The 22,049-nt window shown below is 48.8% G+C and overlaps 1 protein-coding gene and 7 non-coding genes across 10 annotated transcripts; all 8 read right to left on the bottom strand.

The window, feature by feature from the left end:
- Window positions 1–5,755: 5,755 nt before the first annotated feature.
- Window positions 5,756–12,605, bottom strand: LOC138144772 (uncharacterized). 3 transcript variants are annotated; one of them, XM_069066184.1, is made up of 12 exons: window positions 12,545–12,605; window positions 12,083–12,110; window positions 11,839–11,892; window positions 11,598–11,645; window positions 11,374–11,414; window positions 11,117–11,157; window positions 10,815–10,872; window positions 10,574–10,622; window positions 10,279–10,351; window positions 10,022–10,064; window positions 8,700–9,661; window positions 5,756–7,617 (listed from the first exon to the last, which is right to left on the bottom strand). In XM_069066184.1, exons 11-12 carry the CDS (start codon window positions 8,920–8,922, stop codon window positions 7,181–7,183), a joined length of 660 nt encoding a protein of 219 aa, XP_068922285.1. In that variant the 5' UTR covers window positions 8,923–9,661; window positions 10,022–10,064; window positions 10,279–10,351; window positions 10,574–10,622; window positions 10,815–10,872; window positions 11,117–11,157; window positions 11,374–11,414; window positions 11,598–11,645; window positions 11,839–11,892; window positions 12,083–12,110; window positions 12,545–12,605; the 3' UTR covers window positions 5,756–7,180. The 3 variants fall into 3 exon arrangements, with proteins under 3 accessions (XP_068922285.1, XP_068922283.1, XP_068922284.1); XM_069066182.1 differs by having other exon boundaries at window positions 10,018–10,064; XM_069066183.1 differs by having other exon boundaries at window positions 10,018–10,064; window positions 10,811–10,872.
- LOC138144980 (small nucleolar RNA SNORD22) lies at window positions 9,761–9,887 on the bottom strand. The gene has a single exon (XR_011164057.1). It is a non-coding gene; the product is annotated as a small nucleolar RNA SNORD22 (small nucleolar RNA).
- Window positions 10,150–10,220, bottom strand: LOC138144988 (small nucleolar RNA SNORD31). Its single transcript, XR_011164064.1, has one exon. It is a non-coding gene; the product is annotated as a small nucleolar RNA SNORD31 (small nucleolar RNA).
- LOC138144987 (small nucleolar RNA SNORD30) lies at window positions 10,433–10,500 on the bottom strand. The gene has a single exon (XR_011164063.1). It is a non-coding gene; the product is annotated as a small nucleolar RNA SNORD30 (small nucleolar RNA).
- Window positions 10,688–10,756, bottom strand: LOC138144979 (small nucleolar RNA SNORD29). The gene has a single exon (XR_011164056.1). It is a non-coding gene; the product is annotated as a small nucleolar RNA SNORD29 (small nucleolar RNA).
- LOC138144981 (small nucleolar RNA SNORD22) lies at window positions 10,947–11,072 on the bottom strand. Its single transcript, XR_011164058.1, has one exon. It is a non-coding gene; the product is annotated as a small nucleolar RNA SNORD22 (small nucleolar RNA).
- LOC138144985 (small nucleolar RNA SNORD28) lies at window positions 11,478–11,553 on the bottom strand. Its single transcript, XR_011164061.1, has one exon. It is a non-coding gene; the product is annotated as a small nucleolar RNA SNORD28 (small nucleolar RNA).
- LOC138144986 (small nucleolar RNA SNORD26) lies at window positions 11,980–12,053 on the bottom strand. The gene has a single exon (XR_011164062.1). It is a non-coding gene; the product is annotated as a small nucleolar RNA SNORD26 (small nucleolar RNA).
- Window positions 12,606–22,049: the final 9,444 nt, after the last annotated feature.

Raw genomic sequence — 22,049 nt, forward strand, 5'->3', positions numbered from 1 at the left:
TTCTCCAAGTCAGCTGGGCTTTCATGACTTAGGATTAAAATATGCCTGATGATAAGAATAGTATTAGGGGTGGGGAGGAACTGGTTAAAAGTATTCAGACAATTTTGGCAGCCACAGTTCATGTGGGAAGCATCATTTCCTCCAAAATAAATGCACAGCAGACAACTTCTGTATAGTCTTTGCACAAAGGGACCTTTTCCCACAGGACTCGAGGTTTTAGATGTAAGATTGATTCAGTCACTTTTATATTAAATATTGCACTTCATCTTAGCCTTTACCCAATGCTAAACTCCAGGCTGATGGGCTGGCCACGGGTCCCATGGCTTTAAAGAGAACTCCCATGAGGCAAGTGCCTCGGTGGAGGGCAGAAGAAGAAGCCGCAGGAAGACGCTCGATTGTGAAGCTGCGTTGGGTAAAAGTGTCCTGTCCGTCCTGTCCACCCTGTCCTGCAGTGTCTTCTCCTTGTAAAAGGCAGATCAACCAAAAGCAAGCACCTTAATGCTCAAACCCTCCACATCCTGTACTTGCACCACACCTACACCCCCAATGTGCCTGCCCAGCCGACAGGCCCACCACACTCCAGCCACCTGCAAATTCAAGGAAACTCCTGCTTGGCATCAGACCTTTCTTCCTTGCCCTGACAGGCCTGCCTGGCATGTCGTTCATTTATATCCACCTGCCTCTAGCCTCTACCCACCCATTCAAGAGTTTGCCTCCAATCCTTTCCAACTACCCACACCCTACTCCCCAACTCACCTGGCTATATAGCCAGTCCCTTGTCCCCTCTGACTCAACCAGTCAGTCAATCATCAAGCTTACACTGTATCCTAGGCACTGGGGCAAAGACTGTCAGACTTCTTAAGGAGAAGTCCCTGATGGAGGGTGGGACTGACAACATACCAACAGCTAGGTGCGCACAAGGCCTAGACAGGAAAGGTTGGAGAGAGCAGCACAGGGAAGATACTAGCACTAATTAGGGATTGGGAAAAGCTTCTCATCTACAAGGAGGGATTTGAGCTGGACCATGAAGGCAAGTCAGGAGGCAAATATGAGTAGGGAGAAAATTCCAGGCATGTTGCCTGGGTGGGTGCATGAAAGGGTACAGTTGGGGTGACTAAGGTGTGATTAGGTTGGAAAGGGAGGGAAGGGGGTGCAGTGGGGGCAGCTTATGAAGAGTTTTGAACACTAGAGTTTGTAGAAAAGGGGTGGGAAGGGTGCCATGGTCAGAAAGATCGATTGGGGGGAGGGTAGATGTAGTGGGGAGAGACAAGACAACAAGCAGCCCAGGGACGAGGGGATGGAGATCTGCATGTGGGGGAAAGGAGGGTAGGGCAGCAGAATGAGAAAGAGTGAGGAGTCCAAGTTGGCAGGCTGGCTGCTTTGAATGATAGTAGTGGAGCTCTTGAGAGGAAGAGGGGAGGGTTTGGTAGAGTGAAAGAGTGAGTTCTACTGTAGACATGTTGAATTGAAGCAATATGCTGAGACATTCAATTGAAGATGTGTGCTGGGAGAGAGGCTAGGGCTGGGTAAGTCAGAAGGTTGGAGAACCATCAGCAAAGAGATGATAATTGAATCTGCAGAGCTGATGAGCCAGCTTATCAAAGGAGGAGGAGGGAGAATAGAATTCATGACAGGGCCCTGGGGGCCACCCAAGGTGAGTTGTGGAGTAGATGTGACCTGGACCAAGACCTAGGAAAGGAGATTGAGGAGGAGGAGAAAGGGGAGAGCAGTATCATGAAACCTACTGAGAAAAGAGTGTGTGTGTGTGTGGGGGGGGGAGGGGGAAGTGTGATTAACCAGTGTCAGAGGCTGCAGAGGGGTCCAGGAGGATGTGGACTGAGAAGAGAGAAGGCTATTCTTTTGATCTGGTAATGAGGGGTAATTTTGGGGATGGGGAAGAAATGGACAGAAAGACAGACACAGGTACAAACAGACAGATAGACAGAGAAACAGATATAGAAAGACAGGGGCGGCTAGGTGGTGCAATGAATAGAGCACTGGTCCTGGAGTCAGGAGAACCTGAGTTCAAATCTGACCTCAGACAGTTAACACAAAAACTAGTGTGTGACCTTAGGCAAGTCACTTAACCCTAATTGCCCTCCAAAAAGCAAAAAAAAAAAAAAAAGACGGATGAATAGTGAAACAGACATATACAGATAGACACAGACGGATGATGGACAGAGAGACGGATGGACATACACAGAGAGTCAAGTGTTTCAGGGGGATGACGATAAGGTCAGAAGCCAGACTGTAGAGAGTTAAGGAGAGTGTGAGGAAAGGGAGTGAAGGAAGTGAAAGGTAGACTCAACCTTCTCCAGTAGTTTTTCTCCCACAGAAGAGAAGCAGAGAAGCAGTTCAGAACGCTTGGTCAAGAAGGCTTGGGCATTAGGAGTCAGGCAGATGAAGGAGAGATGGCTGTGCTTTCCAACAGAGACGGAGAAGCTTGGGCAGGGAGCCCATCGTGAGAGGCAGGTCGGAATCCTGCCTCAGACTCCCTTATCAGCTCTTTTACCCTTGGCAAGTGCTTTGATATCTGAGTCTCTCCTTTTTCCCATGTGGAAAGGAAAGAGGGGATGGGAGGAGGGGAGAGGAAAGGGTGGGAATGAGCTAAGCGGGGCAGGGGAAGGAAGGATGATGACCAGAGTGGTTTCTGCTAGCCCTAAACCCCATAGGAGGCTTAGAGCTGGACATGCGAGGCTCGGGAGGTGCTGATGGGGGCTGCTTATCCATCCTGCAGGACCGTTACCAAGCCCGGGTTCAGGAGAGCGAGTTGGACTGCACTGATCTATTGCCTGGGTAGGCATCTGCACCGAGAGGGAGGATCCTGGATCCCATTGGAGCAGAGGAGAGTTCCAGGGGGCGGCAGAGACGTAACCACGCCTCCAGCTTAGAGATGGTAACTCCGCATCCCCTCTGGTCCCTAGGGCTCTATGTGGCCGGGGGTGAGGGTGGGACGGGGGAAGATGCTGCATTAGATCTCCACCTAGTGGCTAACCTAGATACTGCAGCCTGAGGTCATTCAAATCCCTTGGAATCCCTCTGTGTGTCTCCTTGTTGCAGGTGCTCCAAGCGTCTGTATCACCAGGGGTATTTCCTCCCACCACAGAGTTGTCCACCTGTGCCCAGTAGCGAGATCGCACTTCTAATAATATCTATGCAGATGACCCTCAAATCTCTGTCTCCAGTCCTAATCCCCCTTCTGAGGTCCAGTCAGTCCTATATTACCAACCGCCTGTTTTTAAAATGTCATTTTAAAATCTAATTTTACTTTGCAAATTTATTTGTACTGCCTGGTGACCTCCCATGCTATAACCCTTGGCAGTTCAAACTCTTACCTCTCCTAATCCGAGCTCATTTTCCTTACCAAACTCATCCCTCCTCCTACTTTCCCTTGGGGGGTCACCGGCAGACTTCTCTGTCATATTTGTTCATTTATTTGTTCGGTGCCAGGTCCCAACAGATTCACCTTTTCCACATCTCTTTCATTTCTTCATTTCTCTAGACTCAGATGGATGCCCCCAGAAGTGTGCCAGAAGAGGTCAGAATTGTTAAATTTTCAATGGACGCATTTATACCCCAGAAATCCATAAATGCTGCAAGTCAGGACTTGGTTTATGATTGTCTTGCTGATTGTCAGGACTCAGGAAAGTGATGTAGAAAACGTTAATATAATATATGCAGATCGAATTTAAAAGTACATCATATTTACATCCCTGCCCCCCATCCCCAGCCTGTAGTTAAACATTTACCCTTGGGTATCACCCTAGTTCACTCTCTCATTCTCTTTCTCCTAGACTATTGTCATGGTTTCATCACTGACTTCCATAGCTCCAGTGTTTCTCCTTGTCAGTCTATCCTCCACATAGCTCCTAAAATAATCTTGTCACAGCACAGGTCTGACTGGCTCTCCTTGTTCAAAGACCTTCCATAAGCAGCCAGATGCCACTGTGGATAGAATGCTGGATTTGGAGTAAGACCCGAGTTCAAATCCAGTCTCAGATGCCAGCTGTGTGACTCTAAGCAAGACATTTACCTTCTTTACCTCAGTTTTCTCATCATTAAAAATGGGGACAAAAACACCTACCTCCCAGGCTTGTTGTGAGGATCAAATGAGGTAATAGTGCTTCACTCTGGATTTATTCATCAGTTCTTTCTCTTGGGGGTCTCGCATTTTTCATCATGAGTCCTTTGGAATTGTCTCAGATCACTTTATTGATCAGAGTGGCTAAGTCATTCACAGCTGATCATCATACAATATTCCTGTGTACAAGGTTCTCCTGGCTCTGCTTGCTTCACTTTGCATCAGTTCATATAAGTTTTCCCAGGATTTTTCTGTTTGTCATTTCTTCTAGCATAATAGTGAGCATATTTTTTTTTATGCTTCTATTGGTATCACCAAAGTCTTAGCACAGTCAGTACTCAATAAATCCTTCCTTCCACTGCTTCAGAAAGGAGAAGGGACTTCCCCAAGGTTACACAGCTAATAAGTAGCAGAGTTCGATCTGAATCTATGTCCTTGGATTTCAAATCCAGTGTTATTACCAGACTATTCTAATGAGTTGGGACACACTATCCTGCCCCTAACAATTAGTGCTCAAGACCAGGCAATCATAAAAGCTTTCCGTTTCTTCACAGAAGCCAAGGAGGTTCCTCACTAGGGTCTTCCTCCTGTGTCAGCAATTCCCTGGTGAAGTTAAGAAATGTCATGGCCCTCCCAAAGGGCTATAAATAATTTCACACCCTTTGGCCCAGAAATACCACTTTTAGGGTTATATCCCAAAGAGATCATAGAAGTGGGAAGAAGACCCATATGTACAAAAATATTTATAGTAGCCCTTTTTGTGGTAGCAAAGAACTGGAAATTAAGGGGGTGCCCATCAATTGGGGAATGGCTGAACAAGTTGTGGTATATGTATGTTATGGAATACTATTGTGCTATAAGAAACAAAGAGCAGATGGACTTCATATTTACCTGGAGAGGCTTATACGAACTGATGCTAAGTGAGAAGAGTAGAACCAGGAGAAATTTGTACACAATTACAGACACAACGTACATGTGATGACCAAGTTTGATAGACTGGACTCTTCTCAGCAATGCAGTGATATAAGTCCCTCCCAAAAGACTCATGATGGAGAGAGATGTCTACATCCAGAGAGAGAACTAGAAAGAACTGAGTTTGAATCCAGATTGAAGCAAACCACCTGATCTTTTTCTTTTTCGGTTTTATTTCCTCTTTACCATTTTCCATTCCATCTGATACAATCCGTCTTTATAACCTGACTAATGTCTAATGTGAAAGTATTTACAGATCCTATACTTCATTGTATGCTGCCATGGGGGGGAGGGGAGGGAAGGGGACAGAATTTGAAACTGAAGGAATTGTGGAACTGAACCTTGTAAACTAAAAGTAAACAAATTTATTTTTAAAAATTTAAAAAAGAGAGATGTCATGGCCCTAAAATCAGGGCTCTTTCTCTTGGCCTTGACTAATAGCCACTAATGCTTACAATTCCGGGATCCCTGCACACGCACACACACACACACACACACACACACACACTCTCTTCCTACCTGGGCTTCTGAGATTGTGATGAAGCAACAAATTTCAAAGGATGAGCCCTCACAGATCTAGAAACGGATTTACCAACTCCTCCTCCCCTCCCAACTTAATCATGGCTCCCATTCCTATAGCCCAGAGGCAGGCTGGCTAAACTAGGCTCCTTTTCCTCAGAAGAAGAGGCAGGACAAGGCAGACAGAGAAAGCTAGAGTGACCAAGGGATAGACACCAGTGTAGCTCAATGCCGGAGGGATTCTACCAGCCCATGTGTTCCTCCTTCTCTGGCCTGTTGATGACTGGGATATACAGTGGTGATAGGGTTTTGCTTCCCCTAGCAATCAGCTGCCTTTTTCTACCTTAGAGTAATCCCCTAGCCCCTGACTTCTGGGGATCATCTTTGGGCTGGATTGTTAGCATCTGGAGAGAGCTGATCTGTGATCAGTGAGGATTTCGGCTTCTTTTCCCTGGGCAAAAGATAGGGAGGGACCCAGGGAAACTGAAGATTATACACTCTCTTGTATGTTCACCTGCCTCTTAGTCAATAAACCCCATAATTAGATCAGTTGAGCATGAGACTTTATCTTCTTTCCCTTGAAATTCTTAACTCTTGTATAGGCTCATTTCTCCATATTTTGCAGACAAGGAAACCAAAAGTCAAAGATGACCCAGGATCCCCTAGCTAGTAAGCTAGTAAGGAGGGCAACCTCTTCCTTGGAAAATCCCTAGTTTTTTTCAAGGACCAGTTCAAACAAACATCTCCTTCTATATGTCTTTCCTTTTTTTTTTTTCTTTTTGGAGAGGGGAAGGCAGGGCAATTGGGGTTAAGTGACTTGCCCAAGGTCACATGGCTAGTAAGCGTCAAGTGTCTGAGGTCAGATTTGAACTCAAGTCCTCCTGATTCCAGGATGGGTGCTCTATTCACTGCACCACCTAGCTGCCCCCATATATCTTTTCTAATGCCCTCCAGCTGCTAGTGCCTTCCCCCAAGATTATCTTGCATCTACTCTCTCTCTCTCCATATATATACACATACATACACACATATGTATAGGTTGTCACCTCTTGCTAGAGAGTGAGCTCCTCAAAGAAAGAAGAGAGCAGGCATTATTACAGACTTCCTATGTGCCAGGCTTGGCGCTAAGTACATTACAGTGATCTCATTGATTCTCACAACAGTCCTGGGAGGTGGTCCCCATTTTACAGTGGAGGAAACTGAGGCAGAGCTTAAGGGACCCACCCAGGATCACTCCACTAGTAAGCATCTGAGGCTGTATTCGAACTGGGTCTTCTTGGGTCCAGCCCAGTGCTCTATTCACTGTGGATACATGCCTGCCTAACATAGTGACTAGTGAGTATGCTTTGCTGGAGGCTTGTTGCCCTGTCCCATCTTCCTTCCCCTTCCTCCCTCCACACCATCTTCCCCGAGATTTATAAGCCTTCACAGAGGGAGAGAAGAGCGGATGAAGAGGAGCCACATGGCTGATTTATTCAGGTCAGTCACTGCTGCCTCAACAGCCCCCACATCCAGAAGTGGGGAGCGGGGAGGCAGAGCTGCAGCCTAGATCTGGCAGCCCAGAGTCTCTTAGGTTGTGTACCAGAGTCCGTGTCCAGAGGTCCATGTTCAGACTTGTCCAGGGAGCACTGGTTTGGGTTGAATGGAGATGGAATCCTTGGTGCTGGGGCGACTGCCCCAGAGTGTGGCTAGGAAAGGGGGGCAGCTCAGGGCTACCTGAAGAGGCTGGCAGGAAGGCTGGCTGTCAGGGCACACAGCTTTCACACAGAATTCAGCCTCCTTGGACTGGCCCTCTCTCCTGGCACTCCGGAAGGGCCTGGTGACATCATAGAGGAGCCCACAGCTGGACAGGCTAAGCAGGGCTCTGTCATTTTTCCGGGGCCGCAGGCGTCTGCTTGGTGGGGACAGGGGTGGAGTGGTGGGCAGCAGCTCATAGGGAGTAGCCGAGGGCTCCTTCAGATCTAGCAGCACAAAGACCCTGGTGAGGTGCTCTCTGGTCCGGCAGTCCCGACGGCGCCGCAGCCAGCAGTATCTCTGCCCTTGTTCTGTGGGGGGAGACAACAGAACAGGGACTCAGTCATTCCCTCGAATCTGCCCGACCTGCCCGCGATCTTACCTCAGACACTCAGTTTCAAAGACTCAGAGCCTGAAGGGGCCTTAGGAAGGGGCCATCGAGTCAACCCCTTTATTGTACAGATGAGAACACAGGTCCGGAGAAAGATGAGAATCAGGATTTGAGCCCAGGTCCTGACACGAATCCAACAGGAATCCTTAGTCCTGGCTTTGGCCCTCACTTTCCATAAAATTAAAAGTGCTTCCACACTTTTCTCCTTCTGTCCTTGGGATTATCACAATATTCCTTTCCCTTTTTTAACCCCTGAGGTCCAGACTTGCATTTACACCCTTCTCTATGTCCTGGATCCCTTTGACAGGCTGGTAAAACCTGTGAACTCTTCGGAATCTTTCAATGCATACAGAGACAGGATCACAAAGGAAGCCAATTGTATTTTCACCTTTTTAAAAAAAACTGCAATAAAATAATTTGGAGAGTCCAATGACATCATCATCCCCATTTTATCTGCAAAACGAAGAAATTTTGACTGCATGGCCCCTTGGATCCAAATCTGAGGTCTGTGAAACCCCAGGTCTTTTGGCTTCTTCCTAAAATGGGGTAATGATCTGGAAAGCTTTCTAGCTGAAGACCTGGGGTCTGCTCTAGGCTGGTCCTCAGCTGTGATGCATTGGGCTAGTCTCTGTATTTCTTTTTTTTTTTTTTAAAGCAATCGGGGTTAAGTAACTTGCTCAAGGTGTTTCTGGGTGAGTGTGGATTCGATCTCCAGGTCTTCTCAACACTGGAGCCGGTGCTCTTACTTGCTGTGCTACCTGGCTGCCCCCAGTCTCTGTATTTCTGAAGCATCACTATCCTCCTCCCAGCTCTTACCCAGTGATCTCTGGTGCATTCTCCTGGGCACAGGCCCAGTGTAGCTACCCAGTCAGCAGTAACCTAGCAGTACAGCATGAATGGTTTGGCATGCTGCTTCCCCCGCCTAAGGACTGGCTGCCCTCTCCCTCCCTGGGCAGTGCTAGGCTTTTGGTGCCGCCCTTTCCTTCCTGGGCCCCGCCTTACCTGCCCGAGCTTCATTAAAGAGCACGGAGACGACACCAGCTCCCAATCTAGGCAGGACCTGCTTGGCACAATGTACCATGCAGGCACTGACCTTGGGCAGTGGGGGCTGAGTCTTTCCCTCCTCCGGAGGCAAGAAGGGACTGCTGGACCCCAGACATGGTATCCCTTGGCTCCCAGTGGGCAGCACCAACATTAACAGCAGCCACAGGCAATTTCTGGCCATGGCAAGTGCACAGGCTGCTTAAGAGAGCCCAGGCTTTGGGGGCATGGGAGGAGGCTCAATTTAACCTAGAAAAATTCCATTACTAGTGGAATGTTGGGGCCAGCAAGGGGAGGAGGTGCCTTAATCTCCAAAGCTCAAGCAACTAATGCCCAGCCCAACGTCCTTCCACAAGACCTCAGAGGACCCCCAGTCACCACGCCCCAAGACTCCTCCCCTGGCCCCAGCTGGGCCAGCTCCACAATGCAGCAAGCACTGGCTTGGCCTGAAGTGCTCTTGGTGGAGCAAACCATCTCAATGATACAGTCTAGGTATTCTGTGACCAAGCGGGTATTTATAGACTGAGCCGGTGCAACTTAGCTGGGACATGACGAGACAGCATCCCTCGATATTGCCAGTGCTGGGGCTTGCTCAACTCCTCAAAACCAAGCTAGTAAGATTCTGCTACTCCCCCACTTGTCTCCTTCCCCCTCCCCCAATCAAATAGAATTGATGGAACAAACTCAGAAGAAATAAAAACTTTTATTTCCAAAATACATAGCAACATTCAGTCTTTTTACTGAATGATTCAATGGCACATGTATGCAGGGTGTTCTGATAGTAAATATGTTTCAGTTCCTTTAAGAGAAAAAAATGGGATGGCCAGGTGTCACAGTGAATAGAGGACCCTGCTCTGGAGTCAGGAGGACTGGAATTCAAATTAGGCCTCACACACTTGACTCACACACTAGCCGTCCGGGACCTTGGGCAAGAGAAAGAAAAGGTGCTCATTTTGGAGGGTACTTTCCAAGCCCGACACAAGGCAAACACAACCAATATTTCACTGGCCCCAAATCAAAAGATCCCTCAGACAGTTCTCTCTGGAACAGAGTCTCCTCCTGCCTCCCAGCCAGCCCCAGTGGGTTCAACCTTTGCAGGTTCTGGGGCAAGGTCAAGGAGTAAGACAGGTGATGTCTTCTTCATTGGGATCCTCACTGCTCATTCCCCAGATCCCATGCCATTTAAACATCCTCCAGTCAGTGATCAGACTGGGATGGTACTGATTTGATCCTGTATTTTTAAAGGATCTTTTCCATCTTTATCCTCCCCCAAACTTACCTACTAAGTTTCTTTAGTATGCCATGACAGCACCAGCAACAATCAGCCTGTGGAGGAACAACAAGTGAAAAAACCTGCCCAAGGCCCTGTCTTTAGATGTCTCAAGACATGCCAGGTCCCAGGGTACTGCTCATCACTCAGAACAACCTATCAGTCACTGGAATCCATCAGACTGGGGCGGTATTCTTCTCGTCATTGGTGGGGACAGGCCCTGGGACAGGAGAGGGAAGGCAGCCCGGATTTTTGTAATGGGAACCTCACCTTTAGCTATGGATTAGAAGTCCCTGCAAAGAAAGTGCTACCCTGCTGCAAGTCAGATGGCCAGAGCCTGCAACTTTGGAAAAAAAAAAAGTTGAGTTAGTTTACTCCTGTAGCGCCCCCCCCCCCAAGGTCAGTGCTGCTCTAGAGGCTCTTTCCTGGTCAGATATGCATATCTCAACAGGGGGGTTCAGCCGAACGAGATTCTATGAATGCATCATGTCAGGAGGCCTAGCAAAAAACTCCTTACCCAGGGACACGCCCCCCCCCATCATAACGGACCCAACCAAGTACTTACATAGCAGTAAATGATCTCACAACCTGCCCTAGGCAATTCTTAAAAGGACCTATGGAAACAATGGGTCAGTCAGATCCCTGTCCCTGCCCATAGGACCCCATCCCCCTTGGAACAGTTTCTCAGATGTTCAGGCCTTTTCATTTTACACAAATCATAGTGAGCTAGTTAGACTCATCACTGAAACTGCAACCCAAAAGGCCAAAATTACTTTTGAAATTTGGTGGTAAAACAATCAACTAACCTTTTTTTTGAAAAGCTGCCATTTGATGGAATGGAAAACCGCAGTGAAGTGGCGAAGTCTGAAACAGAAATGTTGGCAGATGAACCAAGAGCTGTCTCCTTGAGATCAATGAGCCTCTGGAAGGCCCTGTGTGTACCTCAGACAGTTCCTTTTGAACAGGCCCTCCTCTTCTCCCCCAGCTAGCCCCAGTGGGTTCACCATTGCTGGCTCTGGAGTCAGGACTGGGGTTAAGACATGTGTTTGCTCTCCTCATTGGTGGCAAGGGGATCCCAAAGTTAAGGAGTCAAAGAAAAGCTACCTACCATGGTTTTCTCAGCCTGGTGCAGCACAGATCAGCATTCCCCTGACAGAGGAAACATTATCAGGTTAGGAAATCCCTTAAACAAGGCTTGCAAAAGGAACTCTGCAGCCCCCTATGGTTGATCAGGGCTTTGGTGACTCAAAAATTGCCATAAGACATATGTCGTCCATTAGATAATGGGCTCACACCCACATCATCAACTCAGACCAAGGGCTCACAGGTCAGCAAGAAAAGGGAAGTGACCAGGGAAGAACTTACTCGTTAAGGAGGAAGGTGAAGGTAGCATGGACCAAGGAGACCTGGTAGAGAAAAAAGGGGTCAGAGGAACCAAGGCCGCAGCACACACTGCCTGAGCCTGGGCCTGCCATCAGAACTCTAACATGCTATAGGACGTGGGGTCCTCACGGAGGATCAGGAGGCAGATTCCAATCATCTGACAGGGAATGAGTAGGAAGCAGGGGCCCCACCCTCCCGTGGATCACCTGCGGCAGCTTCAAGTCCCGGTTCTTCTGTCCATCCATCCAGGAGGCCTGGGGACACAGAACAAGCGTCTTACTTCTCCGCACCCGCCGGGTTTGCTTCCCCCTGGGGAGGGGGACGCCGCCCCACGCCTCAGAAGGGAAGGTGACATCAACAGGCTCAGCCATATGCTTGTCAGGAGGCTCATCACCGCGTGGCCGCCCCCATGCTCGTACCCGTACCCAGGCCCAGGCCCGAACTCACCTGTTAGCAGCCCCATCCCGAGCGGGGCGCGCAGGGTCGGCCTCCAGGCTCCACCTGGAAAACAGCAGGGGTTGGGAGGCCTTCCTGGCCGGCCCTCCCCTCCCCCCTGAGGTGGGACCCCCCGCCCCTGCCCCTCGCCGGGCCGCTCAGGACTCGAGGCTTTCTCCACTGGGCCATCAGAAAGAGAGAATTCCAAGTTCGGGTCATCCTCGCGGCCCGCCCGCAGGCCCGCGCCCCGACTCACCGAAGCTCTGCTCCAGACGTGGGCGACCCTGCGGGGGAAAGAGCAGGTCAAGGGGGCCGGGGTCCGCAGCAAGGCGCTGGGGCGAGGGGCCCCCCCCTCAGAAACGTTCTCGTCCTCACAGAGATCAGCACAGGTCTGTGAAAGGTCTCATCACCGAGGGGCCTGTCCCATCCCCATCCAGCCTGGGGCCGACGCGCCTCGAGGGCAGGAACCAAGGGACACCGGCTGCAGACCCCCGCTGAGCCCCGGGGAGCCACAAACAGCTGCGGCCGCTTCCCTCCCCCGGGGCCGGGCGTGCGCGCATGCGCGCCGGGAGCTCGGAGGGGGGCGCGGCCGCGGCGCCGGAGACCCCCCCTCCCCCTCCCCCAGAAGGCAGGGCCACCGCTTTGGGCGAGGAAGTCTTTGCGGAGTGGGAACCCAGAAGGTGGGGAACAAAGTTAGTCTAAAAAAATAGGCTCTCACCTCCCCGGCCACCCGATAACCAGTACTATTTCACTCACTGCCGGCGACCAAAGAGGACGAACGGGTCGCGGCGAGGGGCTTAAATAGGAGCTCGCAAGGGCTCATGGGAAGGTGGAGGCCAGGGAGGGAGCGGGAAGGCGAAGCGCATGCGCATCGGCCCTTTCTCCACGTGAGCGCTCGGGGCACCGGAGAGAGAGAACAAAGGAAGGGTTGGCGGGAGGCTCGCGCGGGAGACAGCCATGCAGTTGGGGCTGGGGTGGGGAGGGGCGCATGCGCGCAGGTCGCCGGCCTCGTGTGCCCGCCTGACCTGCGCTGGAGGGTGTGGCCGTGGCCGCTATGCATCGCCAGTTCCCTCCCCCCCAGCTCGAGTTCAGCCTCCCGCGTCCGCGGAGGGCTTCAGGGACCGGGACTCCAGAGCCCGTGGCTCAGGTACTTGGGTCCCGGTGGGGGGCGCGAGGCAGCCCTCCATGGCTCCGGAGAGAGACGTTTGAAGCGGTCCGCCACGTCCACTAAGCACTCGGGCCCCGCGCCCCGGATCGGCCCGCAGTCTCCATCCTCCGGGCCTTTGCCCAGGCTGTGCCCCCAGGTCGGCGGTACCGGCCCTCCCCTCGCCCGTGCGTAAGGGGCCTTCCGTGTGCGGGATTGGGCTTGGCGTGGGGAAGCCTGGCAGCCGTGCCCGGCCCTCGAGGGGCGGACGTTCTGGGGAAGCTCCCGGGGCACGAACGAGAAACGCCGGGCGTCCACACCTGGCCGCCCGCCGCGGGGACCCGGACGTCAATCCACGCCCAGGCCCTTCCCCCTCCCCAGCTTGCAGTACTGAGCCCAGTATCTGCGTGGGGTCTGCAAGTTCACTCATCGCCGCTCACGGGAGCCCGGATCTCCCCCGATCACTGGGCCTCGATAATCTTCTCCCTCCTCTCGTGGCCTGATTGTCCAGTGCTCAAGCCTGTGGACCTCCAGGGCCTTCCAGCCGGCTGGCTCTCGGTCCTGGGCCTCCTCTGTCCCCTTCGTGGGAGCCCCACGGGGCCCTTTCTCCTAGGATGTTTCCCTTCCCATCCCAGATGGCTCTGATGGGCTCAGTTGCCATTTCCAGCTTTCCCTCCTCCCTGGAGCTCCCGACCGATACAAACCGAATTTGTTATCTTTCCCCAATGCCTTCCTCCTTCCTGGAGTTTCCTGATACTGTTGAGGGCACCAGCATCCTCTCACTTAACTACTTTCCAACCTCTGTCTGTCTTTCTCCCACAAAGGCTTGTTTTTACCTGTGCAACATTTCTCATTTTTGTCCCTTTCTCTCCTCATGTTGTTGCCATCCTAGTTTAGGCCCTAGTCATCTCTCACCTGGGCTATTTACATAACCTGTCTTTGCTCTCTCTGCCTCCTGTTTCACTCCACTCCCATCCATTCTTCTATCAGAAGTTATTTTCCTAAAGCACCGGCTAGAACATGGCTTCTCCCCTCCTTGGTAAACTCCAGGGGCTCCCTCTTGCCTCCAAGATCAAACATAAAACCTTTTTGGCATTTAAAACCCTTGACAGTCGTTTTGTCCTTTCCCACCTTTCTAGTCTTCTTAGATTTTGTGTCCCTCTGTGTCCCTATTGATGGGACACTGGCCTCCCGCTGTATTTGCATTGGCCTGCCTTCCAGCCCAGGAATGCACTCTCTCCCTCATCCGCTAAGCTTTCCAGTGTTTCTTCGGAATTCAGTGGTGATTCCTTGTCCTTCCACACGCCAGATTACTTTCCCCCATGGGAAAGGGAATGGGAATTGTCTATGTTTTGGGCTTTCTTTGTCTCCCCAGCTCTAAGCAGGTGATAGTAGCCCCATGGAAAGTGCTTGATACATTTAGAGAGAGATCCTGCCTTCTCTAAGTCTGCGAGAGCTGGAGCTTGTTCTCCCATTTGACTGCAGGTTGTTATAGGATTTAGAACTAGAAAAGATGTCAGCAGTAGTCTTGTTCGGCTCCTTGATTTTACAGTCATAGTGTGTAGCCCATTGTGGTGTGGAATTGATTCAGGGGGATACTGGCAAATGTTAAACAACCTGGTTCTTTAGGGGGATAAAAGTACTCCAATCACACAATTAAGCCTGGACTAGCCTTCCAGGTCATGTGGGTTCCCCACCCCAGGCCTAAACAATCATAAAAGTGATAAGTCAGGTTCCCATTGGTAATTTGTTGATTTCTGGGCAGGTGAACGCTGCCTTTTCTGCCCCATTGACCTGGCTCCAGGGCGCCTGGCATGTTCCTTTCTGGATGGTGCTATGAGCTGAGCTGGCAGGGACCTTCTGGCCATTTGGCTGTGTCTCATCACACAAGAGAGGGCCCAAAAGCTTGAGGTTAAATGACTTGCTGGAGGTTACAGGGGAGGGTTAGCCATTCCCTCCCCACCCCAGCGGTCTGGTGACAAAGCTGCCTCCACTTTGGGGATGGCCCAGACTAGCCATGCCTCATTCTCCTCCAGCCTCTGATCCTCCAGACTTGACCATGGGCCTGGCTGGTCCTTTTCCTCCCTTTAATGGATTGTCCTTTCCCATTAGAGTGTGAGCCCCCAGAGGGCAGGAATGGTGTTTGCTTGTATCTGTAAACCCAGTGTGCAGAAGAGTGCTTGGCACCCAGTAGACCCTTAGTAAGTGGCTGGGGCCTGCCTGACCCCACTTGGCTTCCAGAAACCCTGGTACCTTTTGTTTGGTGAGCAGAGGCAAACAGGCCCTGCTCCTGGAGGGCAGGGAGCAGTCCCCTGATGCAGGTGCTGGGATTATCCCCATTTTACAGAGAGTCAGGTGACTTGCCAGCATCCTAGAGTTGAGACAGGGTTTGAACTTAGGTTTCCCTGAGTTCAGCTGGGGCTTTGCCCTTGAGGCTGCACAGCTTCTCACCCTGTGTCCCACCCCAGCTGTTCTCATCCAGGCTCTTTCCTGAGCCCACATTGTCAGTGATCTCAGCAGCTCCCATGGACTTAATTGCCATCTCTGTGCAGATGAATCCCAGAACTGTCTGTTCAGCCCTTCTATCTCTTCTGAGTTGAAGGCCCTTCTCTTCAAACTGCTTAGGCAGCTGGGTGGTGAGTACCATGCTGAGAGCATTAGGCCTGGAGTCAAGAAGGCCCGAGTTCAAATGTGGCCTCAGATAATTACTAATTGTGTGCCACTGGGCTCATCACTTAACCTCTGACTGCCTCAGTTTCTTTAACTATAAAATAGGGATAATAAGAACACCTCCCTCTCAGGGTTGTTGTGAGGCTCAGATGAAATAATATTTGTAAAGCACTGAGCACAGCACCTGGTATGTAGTAGGCACTTACTAAATGCTTCTTTCTTCCTTTCTGTACTTAGACGTCCTGTAAGCATCTCACACTGAAGAGGTCCAAAAGTGAACTCCTTATCTTTGCTCTCAGACCTACTCCCCTGTCAAGGACGTCACCTGTCCTCCTTCACGCTTCCTTCTTCCTCGCTCACCACCCCCATATCTTAATCAGTTACCAACCGAATGTCTTGATGATGCCTGGAGAACAGCCGTCCCATCTGTCCCCCGTTCTACACCAAAGCCGCCACCATCATCTCTGAGATGGTCTCCCTGCCTTTCTCTACTCTTTTCCTCTTCAGTGCATCCTCCATACAACTGCCAATGTGCCAAATTTTGGGTGTCCTCACGTTATTCCAAGAAGCTCCATTGCTTCCCGTTGCCTCTGGGATCCAAGCCAGACCCTGGAGCTTGGCATTTGAGGCCCTGACTCAACCCTAAACTGCTTCCCTGCTCCCCCAAAGTAGGTCTTGATTAGTTAAAATTGTTATTAGTTAAAATCTTTTTATTAATTTTTCATTTTTAAAATTATTTTTATTCTTAACACAACTTTAACAATTTATAGTTGTGTTTGCTAAATTTCAGGTCCACACCAAAGCTTTGTATTCCATTATTTAATTCCAATTTCTGACTATCCTTATGTGATAGTTAGATACTTCGGTAGGCCCTAGGGAGCTGTGGTAGAGGGTTGGGCTTTGCTTCACTTCATGATGTTTCAGTAATACCTCCTATCCTGTATATTAATTCTCATACCACTTTATAAAGGAATCTTCACCCCAACCTCTAGATGGAGTCAGGGGGAGCCTATCAGCCTTGTTTTATTTTAAAAATTATTTTTAAGTGAAAAGGCATTTTCTCTCCCTCACATTCTCCCCATTGGACAAAAAAAATAAAAACAAAAGACTCATAACAAATATGCTTAGTCAAAACTAATCCCCCTAAATGGCTGTCTCATTCTGCATCTTGAGGCCCTGCCCTCTCTCTTAGGAGATGGGTAGCATACTTCACATCTGGCCCCCTGAACTTGTGGTTGGTCATTGCATTAATCAGGGTTCTGAAGCCTTTCAAAGTCGTCTGTCTTTACAGTATTGTTGTTACTGTAATAAATTATTCTCTTGCTTCTGCTTATGTCACTATCACTTTATACAAGTCTTTTGAGAATTCTCACTTTTATCATTTCTTATGGTACAATAGTAATCCCATTTCATTTGTATACCAAAATATGTTCAGCCATTCATTAGTTGCTGGTTACTCCAGGAATTTCCAGTTCTTTGCCACTACAAAAAGAGCTACTTTAAATATTTTATTTATATATGTATATGTCATATGTTTATATTCCTATCTCTATCAATGTCCTTTCTCTTTGTTTACTCTTTGGTGTGGTGGCACAGTTGGGGTAAAGGAAACACAAAGCTCAGTAATATTCATTTGGGACAGAGCTCCAAGTTGCTCTCCAGAGTGACTGGACTCTTTGCACCTCTACCAATATTGCATGAGTGCACCTGGTTTCCCACAATTCCCCAATAGTTAGACAACCATTTGCTTCGTTAACTTTGTCACTGATAGATGTGAGATGAAATTTCATTCCAACTACCATTTCAAGATCATGGCCTGTAATTTTTTTTAAATACATATACCAAGTAAACCATTACAAAGCAATCTATCTGTCAAGCATGCGAGATAGTCAATCAATGAACTTAATCACCTACTATTTGTCAGGTCCAAGGAAACATGGCAGCACTGCACTACCCAATGTGGAACCGCTGGTTACAGCAAATGGAGAAATGTGGAATGCTACGGGTAAGCATACATTCCAGGGAAGCACGCATAGATGCCAACGTTGATGCGTACATTGCCAGAGTTAGCTCAGTGTTTGGAAAACCCCAAGGGAAAGTAGGGAGAGAAAAGGCATTACCAGACTGAAGGTCCACAGAGCCCTCATGTTCACCTCATTGTTGTATGCTTGTAAAACCTGGACAGTGCCAGTGCCAGCGTGTTCCAGGAAACTGTCGGAATTGCTTGCATTTGAATTGTCTTCGGGAAATTCTGAAGATCACCTGGCAGGATAAGTACTGGACCCAGAGCTCAGGTCCTTTCTCAAGCTGAATTCCAAGCATTCAAATTCTACTGCACAGAAAGCAACCCCTTATGGGCTAGCCACATTGTCTGAATGACAAACATATGTCATTGTCTAAAAGATGATTTTACAGAGAATTCACACAAGGCAAGCAATCACATGGACCTCAGAAGAAGTGATGCAAGGACACTCTCAAGGTCTCTGAAGAACTTAGGGGTCAGTTATGAGACATGGGAGGTACTGGCACAGGACTGACCGGCATGGTGTGCCTGCATCAAAGAAGGTGCTGTGCTCTGTGAGCTTAAAAGAAATGGGAGATGCACAGATTTAGAGACATCTCCGTTCCAAATGTTCACATGGACAAATGTTCATGTTTGGGCCTAACCTTCCAAGCTCATACTGGTCTGATCAGCCACAGTCAGACACACTGTGTATTAACCCCAACCAAGTGGTGTCATTTGGGTCCTCCTTAAGCTCGAGGGATAACAGCCAACCAAGTATGTGTCAGGCACAAGGCTAAGCTCTGGGAATACAGCCAGAGGCAAAAGGCAGTCCCTGACCTCAAAGAGTTTGCAGTCTAACAGGGAGACAACATGCAAGCAAAAACATACAAAGAAAACCATGGATGAGATACGTGGGAGTTAGCAGAGGGAAGCTGCTAGAAGTCACCCATTGTCTTTCCTCTGGAGCCATTCTGAGTCTTTAAAATCACTACTGACTCTCCAAAGCAATAATAATAAACTGCTAATAAACGAACATGAATTACAGGTTGAGTAGAGGTCCTCTCTGTGTGAGTGTATGTGTGAACTTGTCTGTTGTGAAAGTGGGGTGTGTGTGTGATCATTTCTCCTTCACTTGGCTGCTGAGGTACGAAAACTCAGTCACAAAAAGCTGATGGGGGAATTTCAAATTCCAGGCTCCCCACTGGCTGTAGTGGTCATTTTGGATTTTGCTTTTGCAAAAGTATTTGAATCTCTGTGTGAATGAATAATCCTTTCAGGGATGGGTCAACCTACAAAGGAGATTAAGATTCTTGGGTCATGGGGACTGGAGCCCTTTGACCAGGCTAGGATCTTCTGAGGGAACCAGTCCTGCCCTTGGGCTGTGAAGAGGCCAAGTGCACTGAGGGGGGAAAGGTGGGAGTAGCCCAGACAGCAGTCTTGCTTGCACATGGCCCAGGGAGTGAGCTGCTGACTTGGCCCTGAAGGTGCCGGGCCTTTCCTGAGCCCTCACCTGAAATTATCCCATCTTAGCTTTGGATGTATAAAGGACATGTTCCCTCCCATACAGAAATAACTACTCTCAGAGATGGTGGCTGAATAGCTCCTTGTATCACCACCTGTTGGCTAGTATGGGCATCGCAACCCATGTAACCATATTAGCTCTAGTCTGTACTCATGCCAATATAAAATAGTTGTGTGTGTGAGTGTGTGTGTGTGTGTGTGTGTGTGTGAAGTTTTTGGGGGTAAGCTCTTTCTACCCACCTACAGAATGAATACAAAGTAATTTCAGAAGGGGCTGAATACCAGCCTCCAAGAGGATTGGGAAAGACCTCAGGTAGGAAGTAGCACCTAAGCAGAGGGTGTGCCTGCTGTGGGCACAGCCAGTGTGAGGCAAGGCTAACAACTGTGATGTGAGGGAGCATGAAATTCATGAAGTCACATGACAGAAGACAGATCTGGAAAGAAAGCACACCACCTGGTGTGCTGGGATGACAATTCTGTACTTTATACTAGAGAGAAGAGCCACTTCAGCCACTTCAGGTGTGGAGAGATGTCTTGGAAACTCTTCATTTTGTCAGGTAGTGGAGGATGACTTGGGGAGGGGAGGGGAGAGCCAGGAGGGCCAGTTAGGAGGGTATTGCAGGAGTCCCAGGAGGAGATGACAGGGGCCTGAGTCAGAGTAATGACTGGACATGCAGGGCTGAATGGGAGAGATCTTTTGGAGGTTAATGACTGATTGGCAGATTGGCAGCATTGGGAGGTGAAGAATCAAGAATAATACAGAGGTTGTGAACTGGAGTGAACTGGAGAAACAAGGAAGTTAAGAGGAGGGTTCACTTTTGGGGAAAAAGACTTGAATTTGAGCCACTCACAGGAAATCCTGCTGGAGAGGGCAAGCAGACAGTTGGAGAAGCAGGACCAGGGCTCTGTTGGATATGTGGATCTAGGAGTTATCTGTGTAGACTTAATAATTGCAATACATGGAAACTGTTCCAGCCACTGCAATCAATCGAGTGTGTTACAAGAGAAGAGGCCCAGGACAAATCCTAGGTGTAGAAGGCAGACATGGATGTAGTTGTCAGCAGCCTTATTGGAGATCCTTGAATTCAACCCTCCCATTTTGCAGTAGAGGAAGAAATTGAAGGCCAGAGAAGCCCAAGGTCACATAGTTAGTGTCTAAGGCAGGATTAGAACCCAGTTATTTTCCATGCCCCACTGATGAATTTTAATGATCCATCAGTGGAAACAGAACAAGATTACAGGTAATAGAAGGAGAATCAGGTGAGAGCAATGTCCCCAAAGCCAAAGAAAGTGAATGGGAATCAGTGCCCCAGGCCCAGGAGGATGAGGAACATGGAAGCACCCAGCCCCTTGTCTTGAGTCACTGATAATAGTCACCAGTCACTAGTGTTGTAATCCTTGTTCTATACTTGCTTACCATCTTGCTCACTAATAGTATTGGGGGGGGGGGCTTGGCATTTTCCAGTTAGATTACACTTGTTCCCTTTGGTCCCAGGACACTCTTGAATGCCCACTTCCCCTTCCATTAGAACGTTCTTTTTTGGCTGAGCTCTTTTTTTTTTTTTTCATTTTTCAAATGCTTTATTAACTTCTGATTTACATCATTTATTTCCGCCAGATTTTGAGTTCCAAATTTTCTCCCTGTTTTTCCCCTACCCACCACCCCAGAATAGCAGTCCCACAGGATGTCCCCTCCTCCAATCTGCTCTCTCCCATATTTTCTCCCATACCCCCTTAGACTTTTCCAGTAGGGCACGGTGGATCTCTATGCCCCAGTGCCTGTATATCTTCTTTCCCAATTACATGTAAGATAGTATTAATAATAGTATATATGTATATATAATTTTAAACATTTGATTTTAAAGCTTTGAATTGCATATTCATTCCCTTCCTCCCTTGTCACCCACCGTTACTGGGAAGATAAACAGTTCAGTATAGATTGTACATGTGTAGCTCATGCAAAACATTAACATAGTAGATATATTGTAAGAGACTGACTATATTTCCCTCCCTCCTATCCCACCATCCACTTGTTCTATTCTCTACTTTGATCCCATCCCTTTTCAAAAGTGGGTGCTTCCAACTACCCTCCCCCCCGCAGCCTGTTCTCCCTTCCATCATCCCCCCTCTCATCCCCTTTCCCCTACTCTCCTGTAGGGTGAAATACCCTATTTAGTGTGTATTTCATTCCCTTCCCGAGCCAAATTCAGTGAGAATAAGGTTGACCCATTCCCTTTTGCCTTCCTATTCTTCCCCTCCATTGTAACCCTTTTCCCTTGTCTCTTCTATATGAGATAGTTTACCCTATTCTCTCGCCATCTCCTTTCATTATATTCCTCTCTCACCTCTTAATTTCCCTTTTTAAGTATCATCCCTTCCTATTAAATTGGTCCTGTGCCCTCTATCTATGTGTACCTGTAAGCATATATACACACATTCACACATGTATTCATATGCCCATATACCCTCCGATATAGACACGCACACACACACACACATACACACACATATATATTTCTATTCCCTTCAACTATTTTCATACTGAGAAAAGTTTCATCAATTACAATTATCGTTTTTCCATGTAGGAATGTTAATAGTTCAACTTTGATTAGTGGCTTATGATTTCTTTTCCCTGTTTACCTTCCCAGCTTCTCTTGCTTCTTGTATCTGGATGTCAGATTTTCTATTCCACTCTGGTTTTTTCATTAAGAGTGCTTGAAAGCCCTCTGTTCCACTGAATGACCATATTTTTCCCTGAAACATGATACTCAGTTTTGCTGGGCAGGTGACTCTTGGTGTTAATCCCAGCTCCTCTTTGGCTGACCTCTTCTTCATTCAAGCTCTGATGGGTTTTGAGATTCGTGTGTCCATACAATGGACCTA

This window comes from Petaurus breviceps, unplaced genomic scaffold (assembly GCF_028583685.1).
Source record: "Petaurus breviceps papuanus isolate PSGF00001 unplaced genomic scaffold, PetGlider_PUasm1.0 90721, whole genome shotgun sequence".
Classification (NCBI taxonomy): domain Eukaryota; kingdom Metazoa; phylum Chordata; class Mammalia; order Diprotodontia; family Petauridae; genus Petaurus; species Petaurus breviceps.

Coding starts and splice junctions, on each gene's coding strand:
- LOC138144772 (XM_069066184.1), bottom strand. CDS start 8,922: ATGGCCAGAAATTGCCTGTGGCTGCTGTTAATGTTGGTGCTGCCCACT. Junction 7,618..8,699: donor CTTTAATGAAGCTCGGGCAG/GTAAGGCGGGGC, acceptor CTCCCCCCACAG/AACAAGGGCAGAGATACTGC.